At 44.6% G+C, this 27741-nt stretch overlaps 2 protein-coding genes across 4 annotated transcripts in view; one reads left to right on the top strand and one right to left on the bottom strand.

Annotated features, from left to right (window-relative positions):
• Positions 1 to 17145, top strand: part of LOC139411347 (protein C-mannosyl-transferase DPY19L3-like) — a 39788-nt gene extending 22643 nt beyond the window's left edge. Inside the window, exons 9-17 of one of the 3 annotated variants that reach the window (XM_071157605.1) lie at positions 353 to 426; positions 970 to 1128; positions 2000 to 2128; positions 3236 to 3347; positions 3637 to 3693; positions 4000 to 4082; positions 9494 to 9626; positions 10652 to 10810; positions 11660 to 17145. In XM_071157605.1, coding sequence (XP_071013706.1) covers positions 353 to 426; positions 970 to 1128; positions 2000 to 2128; positions 3236 to 3347; positions 3637 to 3693; positions 4000 to 4082; positions 9494 to 9626; positions 10652 to 10810; positions 11660 to 11872 — 1119 coding nt within the window. In that variant the 3' untranslated portion in view covers positions 11873 to 17145. The remainder of the gene's footprint in view (positions 1 to 352; positions 427 to 969; positions 1129 to 1999; positions 2129 to 3235; positions 3348 to 3636; positions 3694 to 3999; positions 4083 to 9493; positions 9627 to 10651; positions 10811 to 11659) is intronic. The other 2 variants (XM_071157606.1, XM_071157607.1) reach the window with 2 other exon arrangements.
• Positions 17146 to 17774: 629 nt separating this feature from the next.
• LOC139412407 (neural-cadherin-like) overlaps positions 17775 to 27741 on the bottom strand; it is a 185887-nt gene continuing 175920 nt past the window's right edge. The window contains exons 32-34 of the mRNA XM_071159210.1: positions 21612 to 21765; positions 20914 to 20980; positions 17775 to 20558 (exon numbers count right to left, since the gene is read on the bottom strand). Of these exons, the coding sequence (XP_071015311.1) occupies positions 20040 to 20558; positions 20914 to 20980; positions 21612 to 21765 (740 nt within the window). The 3' untranslated portion in view covers positions 17775 to 20039. The remainder of the gene's footprint in view (positions 20559 to 20913; positions 20981 to 21611; positions 21766 to 27741) is intronic.

Raw genomic sequence — 27741 nt, 5'->3', positions numbered from 1 at the left:
GATTCCGATATATCTTCACTGGTATATCGTGCATCCCTGGTGTTTCTTTTTCGTGATTTTGACGTCTTCACTGTTATTCTACAATGTAGAAAATAGTAAAAACAAAGAAAAACCCTTGAATGAGAAGGTGTGTTCAAACTTTTGACGGGTACTGTATTTCCAGCTGTTTCAAAATGCAGCATGCAACTGAAACCTACAATAACTATGTGTCTGTCATGTACATTACGTTAACTTGCATCTTAAGGAATGTTTAAAAAAAATAATAATTAATGTCTGGCTGTTTCATGTTGACTCAGACATGCATAACCTGACCTTTTATCTCTTTTCCTTGTGTGTCTTCATGTTTGTACAGCAAGCGTTGCAGCTCCGATCTGACGAACACATCTTTAAATTCATCAAGTCCAAATTTGGCTTGGGGCCTACCAGGTAGAATGCACTGACTTCTTTCATCAGGTTTAAGTGATTCACTAATTGACACTTACCTAGTGTAGAATCCTGAGATGATAAAAACCCCTTTCATTGATTGCATATTAAATATTATTTATACACGCGGAGGAAATGTGCTGTGGAATTTCAGATTAAGTATCCAGCAAACTGAGGGAAACAACTGCTATGTCAATTCTCAATGGCACAGTGTAATAAGAGCTTGCCAACATATCTCTCTCTCTCTCTCTTTCTGTGTCTCTCTCTCTCTCTTTCTGTGTCTCTCTCTTTCTGTGTCTCTCTCTCTCTTTCTGTGTCTCTCTCTCTCTTTCTGTGTCTCTCTCTTTCTGTGTCTCTCTCTCTCTTTCTGTGTGTCTCTCTCTATTTCTGTCTCTCTCTCTCTTTCTGTGTCTCTCTCTTTCTGTGTGTCTCTCTCTATTTCTCTCTCTCTCTTTCTGCCTGTCTCTCTCTCCATTTCTGTCTCTGTGTGTCTCTCTCTCTTTCCTTGTCTCTCTCTCTGTGTGTGTGTCTTTCTGTCTCTCTCAGAGATTTCGATGCCAGTCTTTACCTGTGTGAGGAAGCCTTTGGGCTGCTTCCCTTGGACACGTTTGACCGCTTGGCTGGCACTCTGCTGGCATACCCTTACCTCGTCACCCTGATTGTGCTCCTGGTGATGCTGGCGCTGTTATCACTGGCCAACCTCTGGTAAGGTGGATTTCCTTCTGTAGCTGTGGACTGAGAATGACGTTTGGACACAGCCCACAAATGGGTTGAGTCATGACCCGGACAGAACGGGTCCCTGGCTTCCAAGCGCTCTCAGCCTTAATCCCATGAGGCTATTGCAATACTTATCCACATTTTGTTGTGTTGTCATTCATTTTCTTCATTCTGTTTCCTTAAATTCCTTCACCATCTGTCATGCTGAGGCCTGTCTTATCTGGCAAAAAAAAAACAGAGTCGAGTTCAAGAGATTGCTTGTTGGTAACCCCACACATCTATCACATAATAATTATTTTGAATTAGTCATTCATTATTTCTTCTTATTAATAATTAGTAAAGAGGCTCTCCTTTTTGTATTTGTATATGCTTTATTTGGACAGTTTCACAATTGACGGGGAGGTAGATGAGGAGGAGACACCGTAGGAGTCTTTGCACATACAACTTTGATTTAGCCGCTCGACTGCCGCTGCTGTCAGTTTCGTTATCCTCTAGCTGTGTGGAGACCTACTACAACATATTGATAGTAGTGGTTGGCAGGCAGCATCACAACAATCCTCTTGAGTCCTCTCCCTAAGTCCCTGTAAATATCTGAGCATGTCATCACTGTGTTGTTCCTTCTCTGTTTGATGTGAGCGAGAGAATCCTGCTCCTATCCTTTTTGTTGTTGTCCTGTTCTCATTCCAGTAATCAGAACCCAGTCTGGACACCCAGGCACTCAACCCTCCCACAAGCTAATCATTACAGGCTAATTTCATATACGCCAGTTAACCTTTCGGAGGAGAGCGAAAGACAAACGGAATAATCTGCTTTATGTCTCTTTCGCCTTTTTTATGTATTATGTTTTTCCTATTCTCAGTGATTCTTCAGCGGTCGTGCGGCCGCTGAAAGGCCGGTTCGAGGAGCGGCCGATCTGTATGCGGGCAGATGTCGCCTACAATCTGTTACACACCGTCTTCTTCGGCCTCCTGGCGCTCAGCACCATGAGGTGAGCTCCGCTGCTTGTTCAAGAGGATATCTCTCCGGACATGTCTGGAATTTTGCTGAATAACCAACATCTACTTTCTTTCTTTCTTTCTTTATCTCTCTCTCTCTCTCTCCTTCTTATTCTTTCTGTTTAATCTACCAATCTGTCCTTCGTCTGAGTGGGCCTGCCCCTGTTCATTTGATTTCCCCCTCCCCTCCATTTCTCTCGCTCTCTCCAAACCCTCTCTCTCCAAACCCTCTCTCTCCAAACCCTCTCTCTCCAAACCCTCTCTCTCCAAACCCACTCTCTCTCCAAACCCACTCTCTCTCCAAACCCCCTCTCTCTCCAAACCCCCTCTCTCTCCAAACCCCCTCTCTCTCCAAACCCCCTCTCTCTCCAAACCCTCTCTCTCTCCAAACCCTCTCTCTCTCCAAACCCTCTCTCTCTCCAAACCCTCTCTCTCTCCAAACCCTCTCTCTCTCCAAACCCTCTCTCTCTCCAAACCCTCTCTCTCTCCAAACCCTCTCTCTCCAAACCCTCTCTCTCTCCAAACCCTCTTTCTCCAAACCCTCTCTCTCTCTCCAAACCCTCTCTTTCCAAACACTCTCTCTCTCCAAACCCTCTCTCTCTCTCTCTCTCTCTCTCTCTCTCTCTCTCTCTCTCTCTCTCTCTCTCCAAACCATCTCTATCTCTCTCCAAACCCTCTCTCTCTCTCTCTCTCTCTCCAAACCCTCTCTCTCTAAACCCTCTCTCTCTCCAAACCCTCTCTCTCTAAACACTCTCTCTCTCCAAACCCTCTCTCTCTCCAAACCATCTCTCTCTCCAAACCCTCTCTCCAAACCCTCTCTCTCCAAACCATCTCTCTCTCCAAACCCTCTCTCTCTCCAAACCCTCTCTCTCTCCAAACCCTCTCTCTCTCCAAACCCCCTCTCTCCAAACCCTCTCTCTCCTTATCTTGCCAAACGTTTTGATCATCACGCCATTTCCAGTTTGTGATGTTTATTTTTCTGCCTCATAATATAAGGAGAACGCTGCTGATAATTTTCCTCATAGCGCCAAGTACGTTGTGCAAAGTTGAAATAAGGTTGTTCTGATCTTTTTAATACACTGTTGTTCTCCTCTCTCCAGAATGAAATATCTGTGGACTGGGCATATGTGTGCCTTTGCTGCCTATGGCGTGTGTGGCAAGGAGCTGTGGTCCCTCTGCCTAAACACGATCCACTGTAACACTAAAACAAAGGTAAAGGCAACAGCTCAGATCCCGAAGGTTTCTTTTAACAGAAGAGTGAGCACAGTACCTGTTAGCAGGTTCTGCATTCCACCATGAGATGGCCCAGCCCATGCACTGAGGCAATAGGAACACATTGAAATGGTAGCTTGCTTGTACAGTGCTGAACAGTTACAACCTTATCCAGTAGGTGGCAATATGGTAACAACCGATTTACACCAAGATGTCTGTATAGAGAAACAAAATGTCACAACAGATTGTAATGTTCACCCTGGTTATTTTCTTTTCTCTCATTTTGCAGCTGAGGCTGATCAGGTACACGGTTCCACTTGCCATTCTGGGATTTCTATGTTACAAGGTGAGACATTTGCCTCGCTATTTCATCACAATTTGCAGTACAATATTTTCTCACCCACAGAGATTGCAGTAAATGTGAACTGATATGGAGTTAAAAATGGAAGCGGCTACCGGCTGGTGACTAGTGTGTTAAGGACTTTGGCTCTCTCCTCCTCTCCTCACTCTATCAACAGTACAGATGAATTGGCAGTCACTGGGATGTGTGAATGGATGTGTGAGTTATATGAAAGTGATTATTGTGAGCGGATGTGTTTCTGTGGAGTTTGGTTATTTAAAGGTCTTTTTCCTTCATGCTGTTCCTCTGTAGTTCTGGCCCAAACTGATGACGGAAGTATCAGAACTGAGAGAATTCTACGACCCTGACACCGTTGAGCTGATGACCTGGATTAGGTAAAAATCCGATGTATTTCTGCTTTAATCTGCGCACAAACGGGACACATGCAGTTGAAGTCGGAAGTTTACATACACGTAGGTTTGGAGTCATTAACACTCGTTTTTCAACCACTCCACAAATTTCTTTTTAACAAACTATAGTTTTGGCAAGTTGGTTAAGACATCTACTTTGTGCATGACACAAGTCATTTTTTCCAACAATTGTTTACAGACAGATTATTTCACTTTATAATTCACTGTATCACAATTCCAGTGGGTCAGAAGTTTACATGCACTAAGTTGACTGTGCCTTTAAACAGCTTGGAAAATTCCAGAAAATGATGTCATGGCTTTAGAGGCTTCTGATAGGCTAATTGACATCATTTGAGTCAGTTGGAGGTTTACCTGTAGATGTATTTCAAGGCTTACCTTCAAACTCAGTGCCTCTATGCTTGACATCATGGGAAAATCAAAAGAAATCAGGCAAGACCTCAGAAAAAAATTGTAGACCTCCACAAGTCTGGTTCATCCTTGGGAGCAATTTCCAAATGCCTGAAGGTACCACGCTCATCTGTACAAACATTAGTACGCAAGAATAAACACCATTCGACCATGCAGCCGTCATACCGCTCAGTAAGGAGACACGTTCTGTCTCCTAGAGATGAACGTACTGGTGCGAAAAGTGTAAATCAATCCCAGAACAACAGCAAAGGACCTTGTGGAGATGCTGGAGGAAACGGGTACAAAAGTATCTATATCCACAGTAAAACGAGTCCCATATCGACATAACCTGAAAGGCCTCTCAGCAAGGAAGAAGCCACTGCTCCAAAACCACCATAAAAGCCAGATTACGGTTTGCAACTGCACATGGGGACAAAGATTGTACTTTTTGGAGAAATGTCCTCTGGTCTGATGAAACAAAAATATTACTTTTTGGCCATAATGACCATCGTTATGTTTGGAGAAAAAGGTGGGAGCCTTGCAAGCCGAAGAACACCATCCCAACCGTAAAGCATGGGGTGGCAGCATCATGTTGTGGGGGTGCTTTGCTGCAGGAGGGACTGGTGCACTTCACAAAATAGATGGCATAATGAGGGAGGAAACTATATGGATATATTGAAGCAACATCTCAAGACATCAGTCAGGAAGTTAAAGCTTGGTTGCAAATGGGTCTTCCAAATGGACATTGACCCCAAGCATACTTCCAAAGTTGTGGCAAAATGGCTTAAGGACAACAAAGTCCAGGTATTAGAGTGGCCATCACAAAGCCCTGACCTCAATCCTATAAACAATTTGTGGACAGAACTGAAAAAGCGTGTGCAAGCAAGAAGGCCTACAAACCTGACTCACTTACACCAGCTCTGTCAGGAGGAATGGGCCAAAATTCACCCATCTTATTGAGGGAAGCTTGTGGAAGGCTACCCGAAACGTTTGAACGAAGTTAAACAATTGAAAGACAATGCTACCAAATACTAATTGAGTGTATGTAAACTTCTGACCCACTGGGAATGTGATGAAAGGAATAAAAGCTGAAATAAATAATTCTCTCTACTATAATTCTGACATGTCACACTGTTAAAATAAAGTGGTGATCCTAACTGACCTAAAACAGGGAATTGTTACGAGGATTAAATGTCAGGAATTGTGAAAAACTGAGTTTAAATGTATTTGGCTGAGGTGTATGTAAACTTCCGACTTCAACTGCAGATGCACACGTGCGTGGATGCCAAACAAACGCAAATCAGGTTAGCTTTGTTCCACAGATCAAATTCCACCATCGTTGCCTGTGACTGCATGTGTTTATGTGAAATGTAGATTTGGTGAGCTTGTGGCGCATGAATAAGACATGGAGGTCTGGCGAGGACCCAGCTGTTGGCAGTGGTTCAGCCCGTGGCCCAGGCCCCTGTGGAAGGGTTTTATCAAGCCAATCAGTCCTGATGTGATCGGAGATGGATGTTGAATTTGGCGTGGCTCCTTGGCTCTGAGAGAGACTGACTGGGGAGGACCGACCTTAAAAAGACTCACTCTGTGAAATGACACAGGTTCTCTTCCTCCAGAGAAAATCCAATTTGCTCGGCGGATTAGCGTGTAGCGTTACCTTCTGGTGCTGGCGCATTAAGCCTCTTGCCATGCGCTAATTACATTTAAGATGAAAGAGTTAAGCGGGGATCGTGTTTCATGAGACTCGGGCATAGCAAAGCTGCTCTTGTTTGTACATTATCACAAATTCAGAGCGAATGTGAACAAAAAAACATAGGAACATATATTTCTGTCTCATTCACAGTGTTGACATGAAGTACTCATTGATTTGTTACGGTAATCTTGCCGGGGAACGTACTCGAACATACCTTCTATCCATGGGCATAAATAGTTACATTGTAGTAAATCTGAAGAATTCGGGAGATTTAAACAGTGCAACAGAGATGTTAAGGAGAGAAGAAGACGACTTGTTTGCTGACTGTTTCTTTTTCAGTTAAAGCGGAGTCTGTAAGTCTGTGAGTCCCCTCCAGCTTCCTCCTGCTAACTGCACATTCAGAAGTCAGTGGTAGCTCGCCATTGTGTTTGAAAATGCTTGATAATTTCTCTCTTGACTGTGCTGGCTCCACTCGTGATGGTGCCGTTTTATGTTATGCTGGTGTCTTGTCATTTGTCTTTTGACCGTATTGTGAGACACCCTTATCATTTAAGCGCTGGCTGCTATGCAATTAATTTCCCCTCTTTTGTTCGGTGGTTAATGTTGTCACGCCATCCTTTGATTCTGGAAAGCTGAGTTATTTCAGAATTGTTGCCTTGTTTTTGAATAATGAAGACAAATGAAGCTTTTGTTTTCCCAGGGAAACTTCTGTCGCTGTAAGAGCGGCTGTTCACGACTGGAACAATGAGGACGTTTTCGCGCTGTAAACTGTGTATTTCTTCATGTTTTTGATACGCTCATATCCTCCACTTTCACTCCTTGCTAATTGTCATTCTGTCAGCTTGATTTTTTTCTCTCTTCCTTATAATTTGTCGAAATTTGAAGTTTTCCCCTTATTATACATAGTCTCCAGAGGATCTCAGTAGCAGTAAGTAAAACTCTTGTCTGTCCTCGTATGAACCACAGTTATTCCCCCCCCTCAGGATAATATCAATGGAAAGCTTGTGACTTCGCCCACTGTGAAATTGCATTATAATAACATTTTTGCCAACCCTCCCTCTCTCAACCGTTCAGTCAGTCAATCAATCATCATCACCCTCCGCTCAGTCTCTGGACTCTGTGGCGGTTGAATTGGCCACTATAGTGGCTTGTTGGTGTAACAGCCGATTATCTGTGGCGGTCCGTCTCTTCTAGCTGGGAGCAGAGCAGATCGGCTAGTCAGATAGGATGAGCAGAGCTGTAGGATCTTAGGATGGACGTGACAGGCCCATCTCTGTTTCGATCTCCGTCTCTGCCGTACCTGAGCTCCCTACAAATCTCAGCCGTTAGCATCTCAGATCTGTTAGCATCCCCCTCCCTCCCGTACCTGCCTCTCTTGGACTCGTGCTGTGTAGACATTTTAGTAGGCTGTCCTCCTTTACTCTCCGATTCGTAGGCACTGAAACTTTCCACCCATCTGCTCTCTTTCTCTCTCTCTCTGCCGGCAGCACTACCACTTTAAAGTCTGCATCAACAGGTGTACAATGGTGTTCATTTACTGCATGACATAGTCCCACCTCTGCATGTAGCATAACTAACACACAGGCACATTCATGCATACCAATCTCACGCTTAATCACCACCCGTGTCCGTCTTCTCCAGCTATTAACAGCATTAATACATTTTTATAATGTCACCGGGGCGGCGGGCGTTTAGATAGCAGAATATAAATCTGAAATGAAATAGAAATCAGCTGAGGTCTGAGGAATCTCACTTGAATATGCAGTAATTAAACACAAACTCCCACAGATAGGAAGGAAGTGACCCGGAAGAGCAGGTCAGAGGTCAGCCCCATCACCCCATCACACACAGCCCAGGGTGGTTGGCGATTAGCCCCACAAGCTGCTAATGTTCCTAGCGGGGGCGTCCTATCTCTCCCCCCAGAGCCCAGAGGGAGCCAGCGGTCCCAACCTATCCCCCCTTTTCTGTGATGTGGATTTTAATGGCAAATCAACATGAGGTTTGGGGGAGGAATGGAGGAGCTAATAGCTGCTGTGAAAGAGGCTCTGCTGTGATCTCTTACAGAGTTAGTGAGCGATTTAATTTCCTTTTCTAATATAGATAACACAATGACTCCTCCACCAGGAAATAGTAAATTAAACTGAAATCATTTAATTCTACGTGTGTGTGTGTTTGAGCAAAACTACCCTTTTCTTATGCTCTTTTGTGCTGTTGCTGCCTATTTGATTTGTGAAATACCTGAACAACAGCTCCACAGGTGGTTCTCAACCAACTATGCGCACACTGTGCTGCTTATTTCTGCCTGAAATTACCTGATATCTCAGTTATTACCAACAATTACCACCAACATATTTATTACTGGAAATGGCTGCTATGAGTGGAAACGCACTCTCTCCCCACACGAGTGTATCCGTGCAATCAGACTTGCCCGGTTGAGGGAGAGTGTATACAGACCAGACTGTAAACATAATGATTGTTCCGTCTTCTGTGTTGTGGCTCGTGATTATTATTTTTTTAAACGCCCCCTGAGTTGTGTAGCTGGTCAGAGGGAGTCTCAGGCATGTACCGGTGTAGGATGAGTCACTGTGTCGATGAGCGGAGATCAGTGTTATGGGACCGAGCAGGCCCAAGGTTGGGCTGCGGCAGTAACAAGGCTCTACTTAAGAGTCAGCCTCTCTAGGCTGTACTCATATAACAAATTCCACACCGGGCGTTGTCCTTCCTGTGAGTCCTCACCCACCACCTCCTCTAGAACACCTTGAGAAAGATTCCTTGGCGAAAGAAAGATAAACATGGTTTATTTTTTCCTGATAACTATTTTATGTTCCCAGCAGCCTTAGTAGGCTGCCCTTTCGCTAGCCTTTCAATCTCTCCTTGAAGTTGTTCCAGTATTTGTTCTTAAGATAAAGTGAAAGTCTTAATATGTCTGCGAAGGTTATCGTTAAAACAACTTGATGGCGTTGAGTAAGGGACACCTGCAGTGTGCAAGTACAGATGTCCGTGTGGTAACTCGCCCGCTGCTGAGTCACGAGGAAGCCAACAGAAATGAACGGCGCCTTGTTAAATACACAAATACACCGTGCTCTACAGCGTGTTCACGTCTTCTACCTCTGTGTGGCATACAGCAGTATCAACGCCGGTCTCCCAAGAAAAACACTTATTCTACCTCTGTGTGGCATACAGCAGTATCAACGCCGGTCTCCCAATAAAAACACGTCTTCTACCTCTGTGTGGCATACAGCAGTATCAATGCCGGTCTCCCAAGAAAAACACTTCTTCTACCTCTGTCTTCCAGCTCAAAGACCCCCAAGAAGGCAGTGTTTGCTGGGAGCATGCAGTTGCTGGCTGGGATCAAACTGTGCACAGGGAGAGTCCTGACTAACCACCCACACTATGAAGACCAAGCCCTGAGAGAGAGGACCAGACAGGTAAAACCAATCCTTTTATCCTTATCCTACTTCTATACTTAATTAGTTTATTTTTTTGATTTAAAATTTTAACACAAGGCCTGACCTGAGAGGGAGAGTAAATATGGAGGACACCTGTAAATATGTGTTGACCAGAGTTGGCGGTCAATTCCATTTTAAATTCAGGCCAACCAGGGAATTAAACTGTCCACTTGGAAAAGAAAGGGCCGTGTTCCAGTCATCTCCAGAAATGGAATGGAATTCAGAAGGCATGACCTCACCTGGGTGGTGATCCTATCAAGGAGAGGACACCACTTCTGTGTACCTGTGCTGTGATACTAGCATGGAGGGGACCGTCAACCGCGGCCAGGGGAATGGAGTCACATAAGCCTCAACATGAGAGTGTGCTGTCAGTCACTTTTTATATTTCCTGTCTGGCTTTCCCCTCAGTTTTACAGAAGCGCGTGACTTTATCAGCCAGACGACGCCGTGTTTTCATCTCACCCAGGGATGGCAAGTAGCGTTTGTCAGATGCAGAGATTAATCGTGGTGGTGTGAACCGTCTCTAAAGCTCGTTAGACAGCGCAGCACGTGGGGCTAGGTGAGGGGGAGGCGGCCAGACAGGCAGAGAGGAGACGGTGCAGGGCTGCTGGATGGTTGGGTTCTGCCACTCTCCGGGTGGCGCTCTACAGCGTGGGGTGCTGTGCCGTGCGGTGGTGTGGGGCTCACGGAGCTCTTTCAGGCAGAGTTCTGACTAATGAAGCTCTGTAGCTGTGGGAGGGAGAGGGAGGGGGCTCCTCAGGTTGGGGGGCTCTGGCTCTGCCTGGGGGACGTGAGCAGAATGTTCCCTCCACACCACCCTGCTGCGTGTCTGTCAGTCAGCGCCAAAAGAGGCGTCAGCCCCCAGCACCAGCACGGCCCGCTGTTAACACTCATCGCAAAGTCTCTCATAGCCCTCTATCAATAAGTCATGCCTGTCTGTGTGTTTGTGTGTGTGTGTGTGTGTTATCCCCTGGGTGTGTTTTCTCTCCTCCTGGTCGTTTCAGGTGTATCAAATCTACGCCCGGCAATCCCCGGAGGAGGTCCACAGGATCCTGCGCGCGGCGGGGGCTGATTTCGTGGTGATGGAGGACAGCGTCTGCTACGAGAGGAGGCATGGCCGGGGCTGCAGGCTCCGAGACCTGCTGGACCTGGCCAACGGTCACGTAGGTGTCGTTTCTGTTCTGTAACGGCAGGGGTTGGGGTTCTGCGATGCCCGCTCGTTCACAAATGTATGACTGCCCGCGGCTGTATGTACACGCGTGAGTGTTTTGATGTGTACATGTTTGTTTAAACAGGAGGCAGATTGTTTGGTTAAAATATTATTTTTTTTTGGAGAGAGTCGATAGGAGGAATATTGATTGGACTGCTTCAGTATGAGAGAAAGGGAATGACGGATAGATTCTTTGGGTGTTTGTGAGATTGGGATGGGGAGGGTTGTTTGGGTGTGTGTGTGTGTGCGCGTGTGCATTGCATGTGTGTGTTTGCATGTGCTCCCTATAAATCACATGTTGTTTGTCAGCCTCTGTCACTCATAGACACTTCAAAGTATGATTGCTTTGAATGGGCTCAATTACAGGCAGCGTTAGGGTCTGGAGATTCATCCTCCTCTGATCTGCGTCTCACCGCTGGTTGAAAGATGCATTTTCTCTCCTCCCGCTTTTGATGCCAGGAATAAATGAGTCACTGGTTGTTTGGATTTCTGGAGGCATGCTTGCCTTGCATAGTCTCATCCTTCCCGAGTGGTGTATGTGGGGTTAGTAATGTTTCACTGCATGTGATCCCCACGTCAACATCACGTAGAGATTGGCTCAACTCTTACAAATCTTTATTGAGAGAATATCAAAAACCGATTTAAAATGTTTTTTTTTTTTGTCAATTATTGAATACTCTGGATCCTTGTGGTTTGTTATCCCCATCTTACCTTCAAGTACAAATCTAACTCAAGGGTACTATTTACTTGTGACAATACATGATGTCTGAATAGTTGAATGCGTCTGTGTTTTTTGGATTAGATCATGGATGGCCCCGGGGACAACGACCCAGACTTGGTCCACGCCTCCCATCCTCGCTTCTGTGAGTCCGTCAAGACAGGCGGCCCTGCCTACACAGCCCTCTTCTCCCGCGTGTTCCAAAACAAGACCTTCCACGTCTACAAGCTGAAGAAGGGCAAGAAGAGAGCCAAGGCAGACAGAGAGCCGGTGGCCATGGAGGATAAAACCCAGTAATAAGACCCTGGGTTACCCCATAAACAACGCCCCACCCACCCATATCCAGCCCGCCGCCCAGTCTCCGACTCAGCCTCCTGCTCCCTGCCGATAACCTGATGACTGCTCTCCGCTCCCTGCTCTCTGGTCTACCCGACTTCATCTGGAACCATGGCTGCACTCTCCCACCCGCCGCCCTCCCTCCTTCCACCCCTCCGTGCGCCACGGCAGCCCGAGGCAGGTAATCACGTCCGGCTGACACGGCGCTGATTTGAGCAGCGTCTGATTGCGGCGGGCGAGCAGATGAGCACATGCATATCAAACCAGGGCTTTGTGTCGGGAAGCTCATGTGTAAACAGGAGAGGAGGGATGACGGCGCATCACAACAACATTCACGGCTCCCTCTCGCTTTCACCCAGACTAAAGGCAGAGCAGAGAAGAAAGAGGAGAGGGACCTTTGAGAGGGGGCTGATTGAAAGCTAGAGCAGCGTGGGTAATTATTGCGAAGGCCAGTCTGGTCTCTTTGGTGGCCGGGTCTGCAGCCTGACTGCACAGCTGCACCCTGTGCCATTTTCCTTCATTTGTATTTTAAAAACCGTGCCATGTCTCGTCTCCACTTGTTAATGAGGACTCCTCTTTCGATACTCTCTCACTCAAACACAAGGTTCTGCATACGTTGTCAGTTGCGGTGCATCAAGGGGAAGTGCCATTCTCATTGTAATGCATAACAGTCATACCACTGTGAAGAGGATTTGCTTGTTCATTCCGTTGCATTGAAATTGGATGTTTAATTTAGTTGGCTGACAATTTTTTTTTACGAGGGAGAAGTCATTCCATTATGTTTTCCTAATAAGTGCATACTAATGTAATGTTGAGCATTGACATAGTTCATTTTCATATTTATTAATAATTCAGTTTAGATGCATTGGTCATTTGAAGCAACAGTATTTTAATGGAAATTAAATGAGAAAATGTTTATTAACTGTGTGTATTCCCTCAACTCAACACCCCAGAATCATACAGTATTCTGTAGAAGGACTGCATTGTGGGTAAACCATGACCACTGGTCAATGTTGAATTAGGTGAATGGTTAACATATTCATGGTCACTGGTCTATGGCTAACATATAATTTTTTTCACATGTTGGTACATTACAACATGGGATTGAAATAGATTTATCATTTTCTGTCATTGATTTACTTTTTTTTATACCGATTTTAATACAAATTAAATAACTCAAATATAGTTGTTGCATAAGTATTCACCCCCCTTTGTTTAGGCAATCCTAAATTAGTTCAGGAGTAACATTTGGCTTAACAAATCACTTAAGTTACATGGACTCACTCTGTATGAAATAATAGTAGTTGACGTGATTTTTAATGACTACCCCTTCCTTTGCCCCCCCCCTACGTACAACATCTGTAAGGTCCCTCAGTCAAGTATTGAATTTCAAGCACCGATTCAACTACAAAGACCAGAGGGGTGTACTACAAAGCAAGCTACAGTAGATCTACTTAGGGTTTTCTAGAGCTAGCCAGCTTCAGTTACTTTCCCATTCCAGCTCAGGCTTCCCTCCGACCTACGATGGGGGACATTGCTCATCCGTCTGCCGCTAACTCGAGCAGGCTTGTAACTGCGTTTGTATGTCGCACGTGGCTAGTCAAACACCAGACTTTTCATTGGGACAATTCTGAAACATCAATCCATGGGAAAGTCAGTGCCACATTTTCATTTGTGCCGAAATTAAATTGAAAGAAAAGTTATCCAGCAAATTCAGCAGGCTTTCGTGTGAAATGGACTTTTAGAAGTGCTGTCTGTATTTTATTACTTGGGTGTGGTTATTAACACACACATACCTTTTCCCCCACTCCTATTGATAAAATAGTTGTATTAAGTCATAAATGTTTTACTGTGCGTGAAGTTTCAAATGCATTTGTCATTACTACATTTGTAATGTAATAGGTATTTTAATATGGTCACACTTTATTTGGATAGTCCAGATAGTCCCATCTGTAGATGCTCTACAGATGGTCATACTGTCAATATGCTATCAAGGTCATACTATCTGTTGTTAAGCAACTGTGGTTACGGTTTGGTTTATGCTATGGTTAGGGTTATGTTACGGTTAGGGTTGGGGTTATATTTAGGGTAAGGGATAGGGCTAGGGTTAGTAGATAGTTTAAATGTTACAGCTGCTCTACAGACACCCCCCCCCCACAATTTTTTAAAAATAATAATAATATTCCAAAACTATAGTAATACTGCAACAAAAAAACATTTATTCCAAAACTATAGTAATACTGCAACAAAAAAACATGTCAAAGGAAAACACTTTTAGTCTAAATGCAAAGCCTTATGTTTGAGGCAAATCCAACACAACGCATCACTGAGGAACTGTACAGTATCCTTATTTGCATCATGTTATGGGTATGCTTGACATCGGAAGAGACTGGGGAGTTTTTCAGGATAAAAATAAATAGGATGGAGCTAAGCACACGCAAAATTCTAGAGGACAACCTGCTTCAGTCTGCTTTACACCAGAAGTGGACAAAAGTTTTGAGAATGACAAATATACATTTTCACAAAGTCTGCTGCCTCAGTGTCTTTAGATATTTTTGTGATATTTTTATTATGGGATACTGAAGTATGATTCCAAGCATTTCATAAGTCTCAAAGGCTTTTATTGACAATTCCATGAAGTTGATGCAAAGAGTCAGTGTTGACCCTTCTTTTTCAAGACCTCTGAAATCCGCCCTGGCATGCTATCAATTAACTTCTGGGCCACATCCTGACTGATGGCAGCCCATTCTTGCATAATCAATGCTTGGAATTTGTGGGGTTTTATTTGTCCACCCGCCTCTTGAGGATTGACCACAAGTTCTCAATGTAATTAAGGTCTGGGGAGTTTCCTGGCCATGGACCCAAAATATCAATGTTTTGTTCCCCGAGCCACTTAGTTATCACTTTTGCCTTATGGCAAGGGGCTCCATCATGCTGGAAAAGCATTGTTCGTCACCATCCTCGGAGGATGTGCTATTCTTTATTCATGGCTGTGTTCTGAGGCAAAATTGTGAGTGAGCCCACTACCTTGGCTGAGAAGCAACCCCACTCAGGATGCTTTACTGTTGGCATGACACAGGACGGATGGTAGCGCTCACCTTGTCTTCTCCGGACAAGTTTTTTTCCAGATTCCCCAAACAATCAGAAAGGGGATTCATCAGAGAAAATGACTTTACCCCAGTCCTCAGCAGTCCAATCCCTGTACCTTTTGCAGAATATCGGTCTATCCCTGATGTTGTTCCTGGAGAAAAGTGGCTTTTTCGCTGCCCTTCTTGACACCAGGCCATCTTCTAAAAGTCTTCGCCTCACTGTGCGTGCAGATGCACTCACACCTGTCTGCTGCCATTCCTGAGCAAGCTCTGTACTGGTGGTGCCCCTATCCCGCAGCTGAATCAACTTTAGGAGACGGTCCTGGCGCTTGCTGGACTTTCTTGGGCGCCCTGAAGCCTTCTTCACAACAATTGAACCGCTCTCCTTGAAGTTCTTGATGATCCGATAAATGGTTGATTTAGGTGCAATCTTACTGGCAGCAATATCCTTGCCTGTGAAGCCCTTTTTGTGCAAGGCAATGATGACGGCACGTGTTTCCTTGCAGGTGACCACAGTTGACAGAGGAAGAGCAATGATTCCAAGCACCACCCTCCTTTTGAAGCTTCCAGTCTGTTATTCAAACTCAATCAGCATGGCAGAGTAATCTCCAGCCTTGTCCTCATCAACACTCACACCTGTGTTAACGAGAGAATCACTGACATGATGTCAGCTGGTCCTTTTGTGGCAGGGCTGAAATACAGTGGAAATGTTTTTTGGGGATTCAGTTAATTTGCATGGCAAAGAGGGACTTTGCAATTAATTGCAATTCATCTGATCACTCTTCATAACTTTCTGGAGTATATGCAAATTGCCATCATACAAACTGAGGCAGCAGACTTTGTGAAAATGAATGTCTCATTCTCAAAACTTTTGGCCACGACTGTACAACGCAAGGCCAAATCTACACTGGAGTTGTTTACCAAGAAGATAGTAAATGTTCTTGAGTGGCCAAGTTAGTTTTGGCTTAAATCTGCTTGAAAATCTATGGCAAGACTTGAAAATGGCCCGTCTAGCCATGATCCCCAACACCTTGACAGAGCTTAATGAATTTAGAAAAGAATAGAGGACAAAAATCGAGGTGTGCTCAATCCAGGTGTGCAATGCTCTTAGACTTACCCCAAGAAGACTAATCGCTGCCAAAGGTGTTTCTAACATGTATTGACCCAGGGGGGTGAATACTTATCTAACAAGATCAATTCATGTTTTATTTTCCATTCATCTAAAATATATATATTATTACACTTTGACATTACAGTATTTTGTGTAGATAAAAATGTAATCCATTTGGATCCCACTTTGTAACACAATAACATTTGAAGAAATCCAAGAGGGGTGAATACTTATGATAGGCACTGTAGTCTAAATCCTGATGTAAACCAATTCAGACTTAACAGGGTAATGTCAAATGATTCAATACTGTAAATGGTTAATGTGTGTTATTTTATTGCATATTGGCAATATAGACTGCATCATGTTGTTGTTTAAAGATTTAACAACTCGAGAATGAAAGTGCCTTCAACATTGTCTATTTAATCTTTGTGTTGATGTCAAATGTGTCTAGTGTTATTGAACCTAACAGTTGCTTGCAGTGCTGAAAAATGAAATTCTAAATTGTACACATGTCATTTTCATAGTTGTATTTTGCATGATTTAAGCTTTGTCAAAACTTGGAACTTTACAGAGGAAAATCCCCAGGGGGGGGGGGGGGGGTGGTGTGTGTGTTACATATCAAATAGGCACCATTTTGGGGATCGAATGCAGATTGTTTACATGAATGTTTCCAATATTCTGTCGACCGCATCAGATTTTGTACCATCTGAAAAGCATTCTAAGTCATGATGACAATTTTCTGTGGGCCAGTCTTCTTCATTACTTAACACTGTGTTTAATCTAGAAGACGCCCCTCTGCTATTCTGCTGTTTGTGATATTTCCTCTCCTATTGTTCTGTCTGTCTGTTCACCCAGTAAATGGGTTGGTCCTGTTTGACGTGCCTGTGGAGAAATTGCACTAGTTGGCGTATCATGTTTTATGTTGTTTCATCCTCCTTGTGAATGCAGTTTACCATTGATCAGTGTTCCATGTTCTTATCGAAAGGGACTTTGTTTCCTCTGTTGCTTTGTATAAAACATTTTTTTTCTCTTCACATTTGGTATTCTGCTGTCATTTTTCCATTCTTTTGATGTTCACACCAAAAAATTAATTGCAAGAGAATAAATGCAATGATGGAGATACCAAGGCCAAAAACAAGAACTTTTGCTTGAGGCTTTCACAATCTTTTCTTGTCCTGTATACCATAAACCAGGGATCATCAACTAGATTCTGCCGCGGGCCGATTTAAAATAAATTAATAATAACAATTTTCTTGAGTGGATGGTCGGGGGTATGGAACATAATGACAAATGAACCGCAAGAAGCCCAAACAGATATATTTCAAACCTTGCTTACATTTGTATACGATCACAGATCATGTGTGGGAATAGTTCATAAAAATAATTTGGAGCTGATTTCCTGGTGTTTTTACTTTTTTTTTATGTCAAACAATGAAATTTCAACAACATCTAAAAAAAATTGCTCAGATAACTTGGGCCGCAAAAATAAAACCACACGCGGGCCAAATTCGGGCCGACAGTTGGGGAACCCTGCCATAAACTCACATCATGCTGTATGCAAACAATCAGGAAAATCACTGATTCAAATAAATGAATCTTTATTGAGAAAAAAGATTGATGCAAATACAAAACACCAAGATATCTATATTCAAAGCTGGTCATGATAATGATAAAAAAGATAAGTTCACTTTTTTTCTTAAAGAAGCAGTACATGATCCATAGTTCTTCCATTGACACATTTAAAAAAGCAATGACTTAATTTATCTTTCTATATACAAATGAGGTAAAAACATAAAATTCCACAATATGTCTGTATCCATTAGACAATGTTGAAGCCATTTATGATACAAATTAAAGTAGAATCTCTCCCCAACCCAGAGAGAAATCCTGTGAATCCCAAACACAATCTTCACATTTTAATCATTATTATTTTTACTAGCTCCTCTATAAGCCAGGTTCCTGGCCAACCGTGCTCGGGAAGATGAATCAGAACTCCATCCCTTGAGGAGCTTTTGTTGTCTATAAAAAAAGCATTGCATTGCGGCAGCGTTCCGTTCCCTCATCTCCCCATCCTATTTTAAACTCACGTTGTGGCTGCCTTCAGAAAATTGGCACGTTTGAAATCCGTAATCAGAAATGTCGACTTCTCAATCGACTTTTAAAACTCCCATGATCCTTTGGTTTACAGCATGACAGCGCCGCCATCAACTCCCATTAGGATTAGTGTTCTGATGTGTTTTAACACACTCCTACCCTTCACTGTTGTGCCGTCACGCTCAACATGCAGCATCTCTGCAGTGGAAAAAATGGAAACTAAATCAAAATAATGAGGAGGGTGTGCTGACGCCGCCTCGAAATACATGAAATACAACGTTGGCGTTTAGTCTATCGCAGAGGGAGGTTACGCTTCTTTTTTTTATTTATTCCATTTGCTGTGCAACAAACCATTTCCAAAACCCTTTCCTCTCCCCTTCTCTACTCCCCATGGAGCTTCACAGCTCCTCACACAAGCACATTTAACTCCGAGTCCCAGAGGTGCTTTGAGTCAGCACAAACCTTCCCTCCTTTCCACTCTTCCTCCCTTCTGCATTCTACGGCTAATTTCACCTCCACGCTGCACTCCTCTCTCAAAGCAGAGGTGAACAACACAAATGCAGTGAACGCTGGCTTCTGAAGGGTTTTTAGTGTGGGCAGAATGGTCCTGGTTTATATGATAGGGGGGGAACTGTTTGTGGGGGTAAGTGCATCATCCTCCAGCTTTGGGGAAGATAAATAGCTGAACCCCCCTTGGTGAGATCCTTAGTGTGACTACCCATGTGGCTGGATCATTTCCCTTCCAACACTCAAACTGCTGGGCTCATACTGTTTACAGTGAAAGCTCCCGCCACCTCTTAAACACAACCGGTAAACACTCCCTTTCAGACAAATATCAGTGAATACAGTGAGCTCTGTCTGCCTCCACAGCACCATGGCAACAACAGCGAAGGTCAGAGGGTGTCCACTGTCCATTCTATAGGAGGCTTCGGGTGCCACCCTCTCTGCACTTTCTTTCACCTTGGACCGCCATTCACCACGAATTAGTCATTTTGTATTCATATCATGGTCTTCAGCTGCAATGGTGGTGTTCAGAATGTTTGGTATTCCTGAGAAAGAAGGTTAAAGCTGAGAAACAGAAAAGGCCCTTTCCTCAGCTCCTCTGTCCTTTCCTTTTCTTCTCTGTGGCTTGATTTCTGAGCTCTCTCCCTCCGGTGAATATAAATGAATAGAGGGGAGAGTGAAGTGAATAGAAAACCAAATCAAGTAAGGAGAAGTTTAGGATATGACTCACGAGCACAACTCTAACTGTTGACTGCACACCCAGCAAAGTGATTTTTTTTTAGAAAGAGAGCCCACTGGAAGGCCACAGAAAAAAATCTTCCTGTATCAAATGTCTAAGCAGTTTTTAAAACACTGATGTATCACAGACATAGAGAACGGAATACGGTATATCAAGGTCCAAGAGGTGCCAGGCAATCCTCGCAATTCATTTCACTGACAAATATAATAACATTTTCACCCGAATCATTGTCAACCGCAAGTCACTACAATAGGTGTGTGTGCCATGCTCGGTAAGTGCCATAATTAATCTGTCCGTGTCATTGATTGGCAGCTCCCATTATCCAGTGAACCGTGAGTCTCAGCTATAGGCCCGGTTAGGTTAACGTCAGTCCCAGCCTCAGCCTCGCTCTAGGCCCGTTTAGAGGGAAAAAACCTGTGGAGAATAAGTCACTCTCAGAGAGGAGAGAGGCCAAGCTCTCCAGCAGTCTCTCTCTCCTTCCCGAACTTCTCTCTCTCCTCCTATGCTTCCAATTAGTTTCCTGTAGCTCTGTAGTTTCCTGCTGTTTGGTGGTCTCTGCAATACAGTAGCTTGGTCTGTCTCCCTCAGCGTTCAGAGGTCACTGGCCTCGGTCTTCTCGTAGAGGGCTTTGAGTTTCTCAAAACGTGGGCCCCAATCCTTCAGGGAGTCTTGGCCCCTAGCCGTGTCCTCCTCCAGCCCGGCTGAGCTGAAGGAGCTGAGGGACCCGGCCAGCGAGCCTCCCCCCTCCGTGGAGAACACCTGCAGGGAGTCGAAGGGGGCCGTCTCTGGAGCCTGGTCAGCATCCCGGATGATCTCACACAGGTAGCGGGCCAGGTCCTGGCTGGAGAAGGACAGGCTCTTTCTGGCCAGCAGGAGGGGCCTGCTCTGGCCCTGGGCGGGGGTCCTGGTGGGCGGCACGTCCCTCCGCAGGGTGGTGGTAAAGGAGGAGAGGGCGGTGTTGGCGCCCAACCTGCTAAGAGTGTCCTGGGGCTGGGGATGTTGGTGCTGGGTGTGGTGATGTTGGTGGATGGCCCTGGAGCGGCTGTACTGGACAGACTGGGCCGGACTGGGCTGGAGAGACTTCTGTAGCTCGGCCATATCATAGGCATTCTACACACACACACACACACAGAGGGAGAGAGGATGGAATGTCAAAATAGAATGGAAAGGAGGAACAAATGGACAGATGGAGCAATAGAGAGTATTTCCGAATGTTATTAGGATCCCCATTAGCTGTTGCCAAGGCAGCAGCTACTCTTCCTGGGACTCAAACAGAAGTAAAACATCACATCATAGAGCAGGATGGTGAGAGTGAGGAGGAGGAAAAAAAAAGAGTATAGCAGAGCTTCCTCGGCGGTATCCCTTTTTCCCTCGTATGCTCTACCTGTCTACGTTTACAATCTGTCTTCATTTCCTCCCTTAGAGAGAAAAATCCAGATGAATTCTAAGCTAGTGGAGAGGTGACAGATCGTATTAGCCGAATACACCAAGTCATCTGAGAGAACGAGAAGGGGGCGAGGGGAGTGTTTTCACTTCAACAGAGCACAGGGAAATATTGGACGAGGGCTGGAGAACATCCATTTTTTTTTATATAACACACAATCACTTCATCGCTCATTTGATTCCGGCGAGACTGATTCACCCTCGTTACCACGGCAGTGCTTCACTCTGGAGAGATGGAAGACCGGGCCCTGGAGAAAAGGAGGATGGAGGAAAGTGGAGGAGTAAATGACACACGCGTGGGTGTGCTCCGTAATGGATTACCTGATGAGAAAAGTGTGCAAAGCCTGTGTGCTGCTGCAGCGTTCACGTCTACAGATCCACCAGAGGACCTAAAGTATTGCAGCATCACCAAGCATCTGATAATCACATTATGTCTAATTGTGTGTAAGGAGATTGTGCACATACAAACACTCCACTGGTTGCTTTCTAGTTGGAGTAGGAGGTGAACCAAAAGGAGAAGGTGTTACAATGGCGTGGTGGGGAAGAGGAGCGTGCTTGAGCAAGTGTACTACCCATAATGCCTTGCCTGTAATCCAAAACGGAATTATTTCACTTCACAGATTCAGTCTGGGACTGTCTTCATTGAAACTGTTTGTGACAAGGGACCAAAAGGCACATTATCCCATTGTGTGCAGGAGACATAGATGTGTTAGCTCTTACCTGGTCCTCTCTCCTCCTCCTTCCTCATCGTAGTTGAGCACGTTCTCTCTGATGTCCTCCCAGCCGTCATGGTGAGCTGACACGTGGTAAACGCCCTCCTTTAGGCCCTTGTAACTGCGCCAGCGGGTGTACAGGAAGATGCCCAGCAGCAGCACTAGGGGGCACCGGAGAGCACAGAAGGAGGAAGAGACAGACGCACACAGAGAGAGAGAGAGAGAAAGTTCCTGGTTCAGTTTGATTAGAAGTGACTGCGTGAACCATGTCCACTGCGTTGATTTGACATTGCATTATCAGCATGATGGCTGGTGCTGAGAGGCCTGACAGGCAGACTGCTGACGGACTGCTATGACGGCTACCAAATAAGGGCTCTCTTTGCAGAGTGGCAAGTGGTACTCTCAAAATCAATCCTCCCCTATAGACTGCTGTGACCTTTAGAGTATATTATGTACCCATAAAGTACTTCTCCATAAATCTCTCTATCCTGTACCCCTCCCTCCCCCTTCCATCACACCTTATCTGACTCAACTTCTCTGCTTTGATCATTCCTCAGATTTCTTCCTCCCCTCCTGCATCTCTCTCTCTCTCTCTCTCTCTCTCTCTCTCTCTCTCTCTCTCTCTCTCTCTCTCTCTCTCTCTCTCTCTCTCTCTCTCTCTCTCTCTCTCTCTCTCTCTCTCTCTCTCTCTCTCTCTCTCTCTCTCTCTCTCTCTCTCTCTCTCTCTCTCTCTCTCTCTCTCTCTCTCTCTCTCTCTCTCAGTTTGTTCAAATTCCTTTTTGATATCCCTCTCTCCCTCCCAATTGCCCTTATTTGTTTTTGGTTCTATCTGTTGATTGTTGCGTGCTCACCTAGCAGTAGTTTGATAAGGTGTCACTTAGCAAGGGGACCAGGGTGACAGGCTGAGACTGATTGAATTTAAATCTCCCAATTATCAGGGCAATCTCTGAGTGAACTCTCACTCGTCAGAAGGTAGGTACCGGTGTACCCAACCAGAAACAAGCTGCAACACCGGCAATTTCTTTTATATATCAATTTACGAAGACAATGTTCACCCTCCTTGCACACATGTCACAAGAAAATCAAGTCGCTTTTTAGAGGGCTTTGTAGCGCTGGGTCTATTGCACGGGAATATGCAATCCCATGTCTGTCTGTTTCTCTATCTATTGCAACATTACTGAAATGTGGCAATTGTTGACGAGAAATGCTCATCTAGGTGAGAGTGAGGTGTTGAAGAAAGTCTCCGAGATTGACACGCGATGCTGTTCTAGTTGTGTGTTCTGAAGGCCACCGTCTCGAACTCCAAAACACAGTGTTTGTGTATGACTGTCTGTCATCACTTGGATTGAGAGTGTTGTGTGATTAAGAAAAAGGTTACTCTGAAGTTAGGTTCAGGTCAGAGCTCATAGAGACTTCCCTATTGGGTCGTGTGTCTTCAAAGGCCCTCTCCGATTGAGAGATGTGTGTCTGTTCTCTGCAGGAGCTGAACTGTTGCTCTGATTACAAAGCAGAGGAGGTCTGAGTGGCGGGCTAGCTGCAGTCTGCCTCCGAGCCATTTTTTTCCCTCTCATCTCTTCTCCTCCTCTCCTCTCTTCTCCTCTCGTATCAGAACCCTAACAAAGCCTGTACTATCGATTGCATCACCCAGCTAGCGACCTCACACAAGCTTGTCCATAACCCCTAAGATAGACAACATGCATCCCAACGTCTAACACACACCACAGTCTATACCAGGCTATGGAATATCACAAAAAAAAGATTTATTCTGTCTACCACACTCATGAAAATGTAATATAGACACTGGCATGTGCATCATGTTGTGTCCTGGAGATGCATTAATTTGGAGTAAAAAAAATTAAAATAAAAGTTAAATCACTGAAGAACGTTTGTTTGTTTTTCTGCACCACTTGGGGTCTTTTTGAGTGGAAAAAGGTTGTAATTTACTAGTCATGAAATACCTAATTATAAGATAAGTGTATAATTCAACCAAGAGCAAAGCATACTGTTTTGCAAACCCTATGGCAAAATACTGAAACAGTTATATTTCTGATTTCAGCACAAATCCATATTGTGTAATGATAGCTAGATTCTTTATGCATGAGGACAGTATATAGTGTAGACTTTTCTCATCTCAGACCCATATGAACGTGGCTAGAGGAAGAAAAGCCTGCTTTCCCTCTCTCCCCTGTTACACCATAGTGAGTGCATCCCTGTAGTGAGAGCATGGCGAGATGAGAATCTCTAAATAAATCAATCCTAGTCAATAATGAGCAGGCTCAAGGCCATCAAACTATAATGCTGTTTACTGCAGCGAGCCTAGCAAAGCCTGCTCTCGCTCCCTCCACTCCTCAATCTATTACTCAGTGTGTGTCTTTCCATTTCTCTCTTCCTTTCTCTCGTTCAATCCCTTGTACCTCTAATCCCTTTCGCTGTCTTTCGGTGTCTGTGTACCTCTCCCTCCCTGCCATCCCTCCTTTCTCTGTCATTCGCTCTCACTGTATTTCTGTCCTCTCTCATTGACTCTCTCTCTCTGCTCCACTTTTTGCTCATCTCATACCTCTATTGGTTCCAGGTTATCATTCACTGGCTAAATGGTTTGTCATATAACCCTCATTCCATCCCTAGCAAAGAGCCAGCTGAGACTCCAAACCCACAATGTAGACTCCATAGGATAACCCTTTTGGGTTCCAGATAGAACCCTTTTTGGTTCCAAGTACAACCCTTTTGGGCTCCATGTAGAACTCTGTGGAAACGGTTCTACATGGAAGCCAGGATGGTTCTACCTTGAACCAAAAGGGTTCTTCAAAGGGTTTTCCTGTGGGGACAGCCAAATATCCTTTTTTCTAAGAGACACAGTCCAGAGACACATTTAAAAGGCTCCAGCCAACATCACCATATAACAGCTGTGGCATTTATGCCTGTCACCGTGGAAACTAATCCGGATACAGGAAGGACAATAAAGAGGAGACATAAAAGAGGTATATTTGTATTCCTCTCTCTCTGACTGAGACTACTTTTTCAATCCCACCTCACAACAGACTCAGACTTTAGGATGAAAAGCTAAACTAATCTGGAACCGAGTGCAGGACTGAAGGGATTAGGCCGAGCCTACACTGCACACACGAATACATACACACAGGGAAGTCCGACTGACTTCCCTGTCTCTCTCTCTCTCTGTGTGTGTGTGTGTGTGTGTGTGTGTGTGTGTGTGTGTGTGTGTGTGTGTGTGTGTGTGTGTGTGTGTGTGTGTGTGTGTGTGTGTGTGTGTGTGTGTGTGTCAGTTATCCAGAATATCAGTCAGCACCTTGAAATAGTGGAGAACCAAGCTGTTCCATTCCTTTCAACCATGAGTTTTCAGTGTGTCGCCTCACTTGCCAGATTTACAGTCTCTTAGAACCTGTTGTCACACACACGCAGCTGGTAGACAACACTCTGTACCAGTGTAGTTAGAAACATTCTCTCTGTATCCCTATGGCGTAATGATGGATAATTGATGTTGTATCTTGCTAGAGATCTATACTTTTCACAATTAGTCAATAACAGGTTTACTGTGAATTATTGGACAAACAATATAGATTATGCAGACATCAATCAACAAGCAGTTTCAGTAGCAAAGTAGGAAGAAGACAACATAAATATTACTGATTAAAGATAAAGAAACCTTCAGAACAAAGGTTGAATCAGAACAATGGGAATGATAGAGAAAGACGAGGATATGAGTATGGGAAACAAATTATGAAGACAAACGGGTTTTGAGAATAGTGTTTTATTATAAACGTGATTCAAATATCTTATGGCACAGAGCTTTACATAGTGACAAAAGGATGCTTGTAACTCAGTCAATTCAAAAGTACATGAAATAGTATCGCACTACTCTAACGTTCGTCCAACCTATTTATATATTCATTAAAAGAATGTGATTCTATACACCATACACAGGTAGGGATTTGACAAGTATGGGGACATTTGAGGAGAGCAGTGTAACGATGTGCGCTGAGAGTTGGGGAAGCAAGTTCAGGGAGTGAGTTGTTTTAATCAAATAAATAAATGCCACATCAAACCAAAAAAACACAAACAACGCACAGACTCAACACTGGAAGAGAAACAATAGCGCCTGGGGAAGGAACCAAAGGGAGTGACACGGGTAGGGCAGGTAAATCAAGGAGGTGATGGAGTCCAGGTGAGTGTCATTATGCGTTGATGGTAACGAAGGTGACAGGTGTGCGCCATAACGAGCACACGTGACAAGCAGATTCAAACGCGTCACAACAGCATTTGAGCTTTCTGGCCGTGGCAGAAACAGGACCACTTGTTGGTTCACTGACTTCAGCCCTGTCCTCTAACAAACAAAAAAAATGATCCTCGCACTGACTTAACCATTTGGGGATGCCGCTGAGTAAAATACACTCTCACAAACAAATGTTTAGAAATGTCTCACTAAGTGACTCAGGTAGCAGTTGGCGATGTGTCTTGCTATACCATTTCATTCAATAAAATGAATTGAGAAGTACATCAATCTCTCCATTTCAGATAAGACGCCGTGTGCATTGTATTGTGTGGATTGCCATGCACATTGTGTTTCTAGTATAGTGATTCGAGGTGCAATCTGGTTAAATTCACCATTAATAGGATGATGTGTGTGAGGCCTCTCCATCTCTCCATCTCTCAGTTCAGAGTTCTGACTCACTGTGTTTTTATAAGGAGCCCTGGCGTGAGGAGAGGAAGCAGTAGGACACTGCTCGTCAATTCACTTCCGCATCAGCAACCCTGAGTGTTTCCACGGATACGCAACCACCAAACAGACCCAAGCGGTCCAGCTCCATGGGTAGCTAGGCTCTTCTCACGGATGGAGAGGTTAGGCCGGCAACCACAGCATGTTACCCAATCAGCTACCCCTACTATGGAGTCAAACAGGGATTTATTCTGTGCATTCCACCACGTAGGGGGTTCGTTCTGTAAATTCCCACTTCTGTACACTGTGGACACCTGTGCCTTTTTGCATTTGTCTCTTATTGTTGAGGTCACTGGACAACCTTGAAACACCTGCAGACTAACCGACCCTACTCATACAGTAGATGACGTCATTATACTGTAATCGTCGTGCCCATGACGAGCCCTCTGGCACAGTGGTGTAAAAGCCAGAGCATCCTGTAGTCATAGGTTAGAGCCCGCTGGGTGGCTAAGGGGCATACTGAGACATACAAACAAACATAGCCAGAGGAGAGGCTGCAAGTCTGCAAAAAACAAGGCATTATTGGCTATTCAAATTGTCGGGGGGGAAAACACAAATATCAGGAGGTACAGTATCTGGAGAGATGTCCTCTCTGCCCCTCAATATAAGGCACCTTGGCAGCACACACCTACACCTGCTATTATCTCTGTGGCTCTACGGGCCTAAATTGGTCCTTTAGGGCTACACACTGATCATTGATCTAACAAGCAAGACCTAAAAGCTGGACCCTTTAACTGAGCCTAACACCACCCTCCTACAAACGCCCACACACTGCAGTCAAAAGGCACAGCTTATTCCCGACAAAAATATTTGAGCAAAACAGCAAAACTGAACATTGGGGAATTTTCACAGGTTAAATTTTTCCCTCTCCAGTATAGTTCTGGAGAGCTTTACTGAGACCTGCTTTTCGGACAAGAAGAGTAGGCCTCTTGCTATTTCCTCACAGCTGTACAGTAGCTAGCTGAGAAGGCGTGAGAGAAGGGAGAGGTTCCTTCAGCATCCAGCGGAGGAGGGAAGTGGGTGAGAGGAGGAATTGGAGTGGGTGAGGAGGTGGAGGCGTACAGCGTTCGCGTCATGCCATAAACCTATTAGCCGTTAAGAAAAGGAAGCCTCAGAATGAGATGCTTTTTGTTCGGCTTAATGTCAAGAGACCCAGAGCCCTTTACACTCCCAGTTATTGAACTGCTTGGATTGACTCCAAACAAACTGGATTGAATGCAGCTGGGAAGAAAACCTCTCTCTTGATACTTACGTTTCTGTGCGTGGAATGCTTGGCCAATTGAAATTCTATCCAAAGCCCTAGTGCATTGATCTCACTTTCTTTGGGCTTCGGTAAACAGCACATTGTGCGCCTACAAATCAAGTAACGAACACTTAAAAATCAACAGTGGCTGTGGATGATCAA

Source organism: Oncorhynchus clarkii, chromosome 6 (assembly GCF_045791955.1).
Source record: "Oncorhynchus clarkii lewisi isolate Uvic-CL-2024 chromosome 6, UVic_Ocla_1.0, whole genome shotgun sequence".
NCBI lineage: Eukaryota > Metazoa > Chordata > Actinopteri > Salmoniformes > Salmonidae > Oncorhynchus > Oncorhynchus clarkii.
Note: the sequence above shows the minus strand (reverse complement) of the source record. Positions and strands in the feature narration are given on the sequence as shown.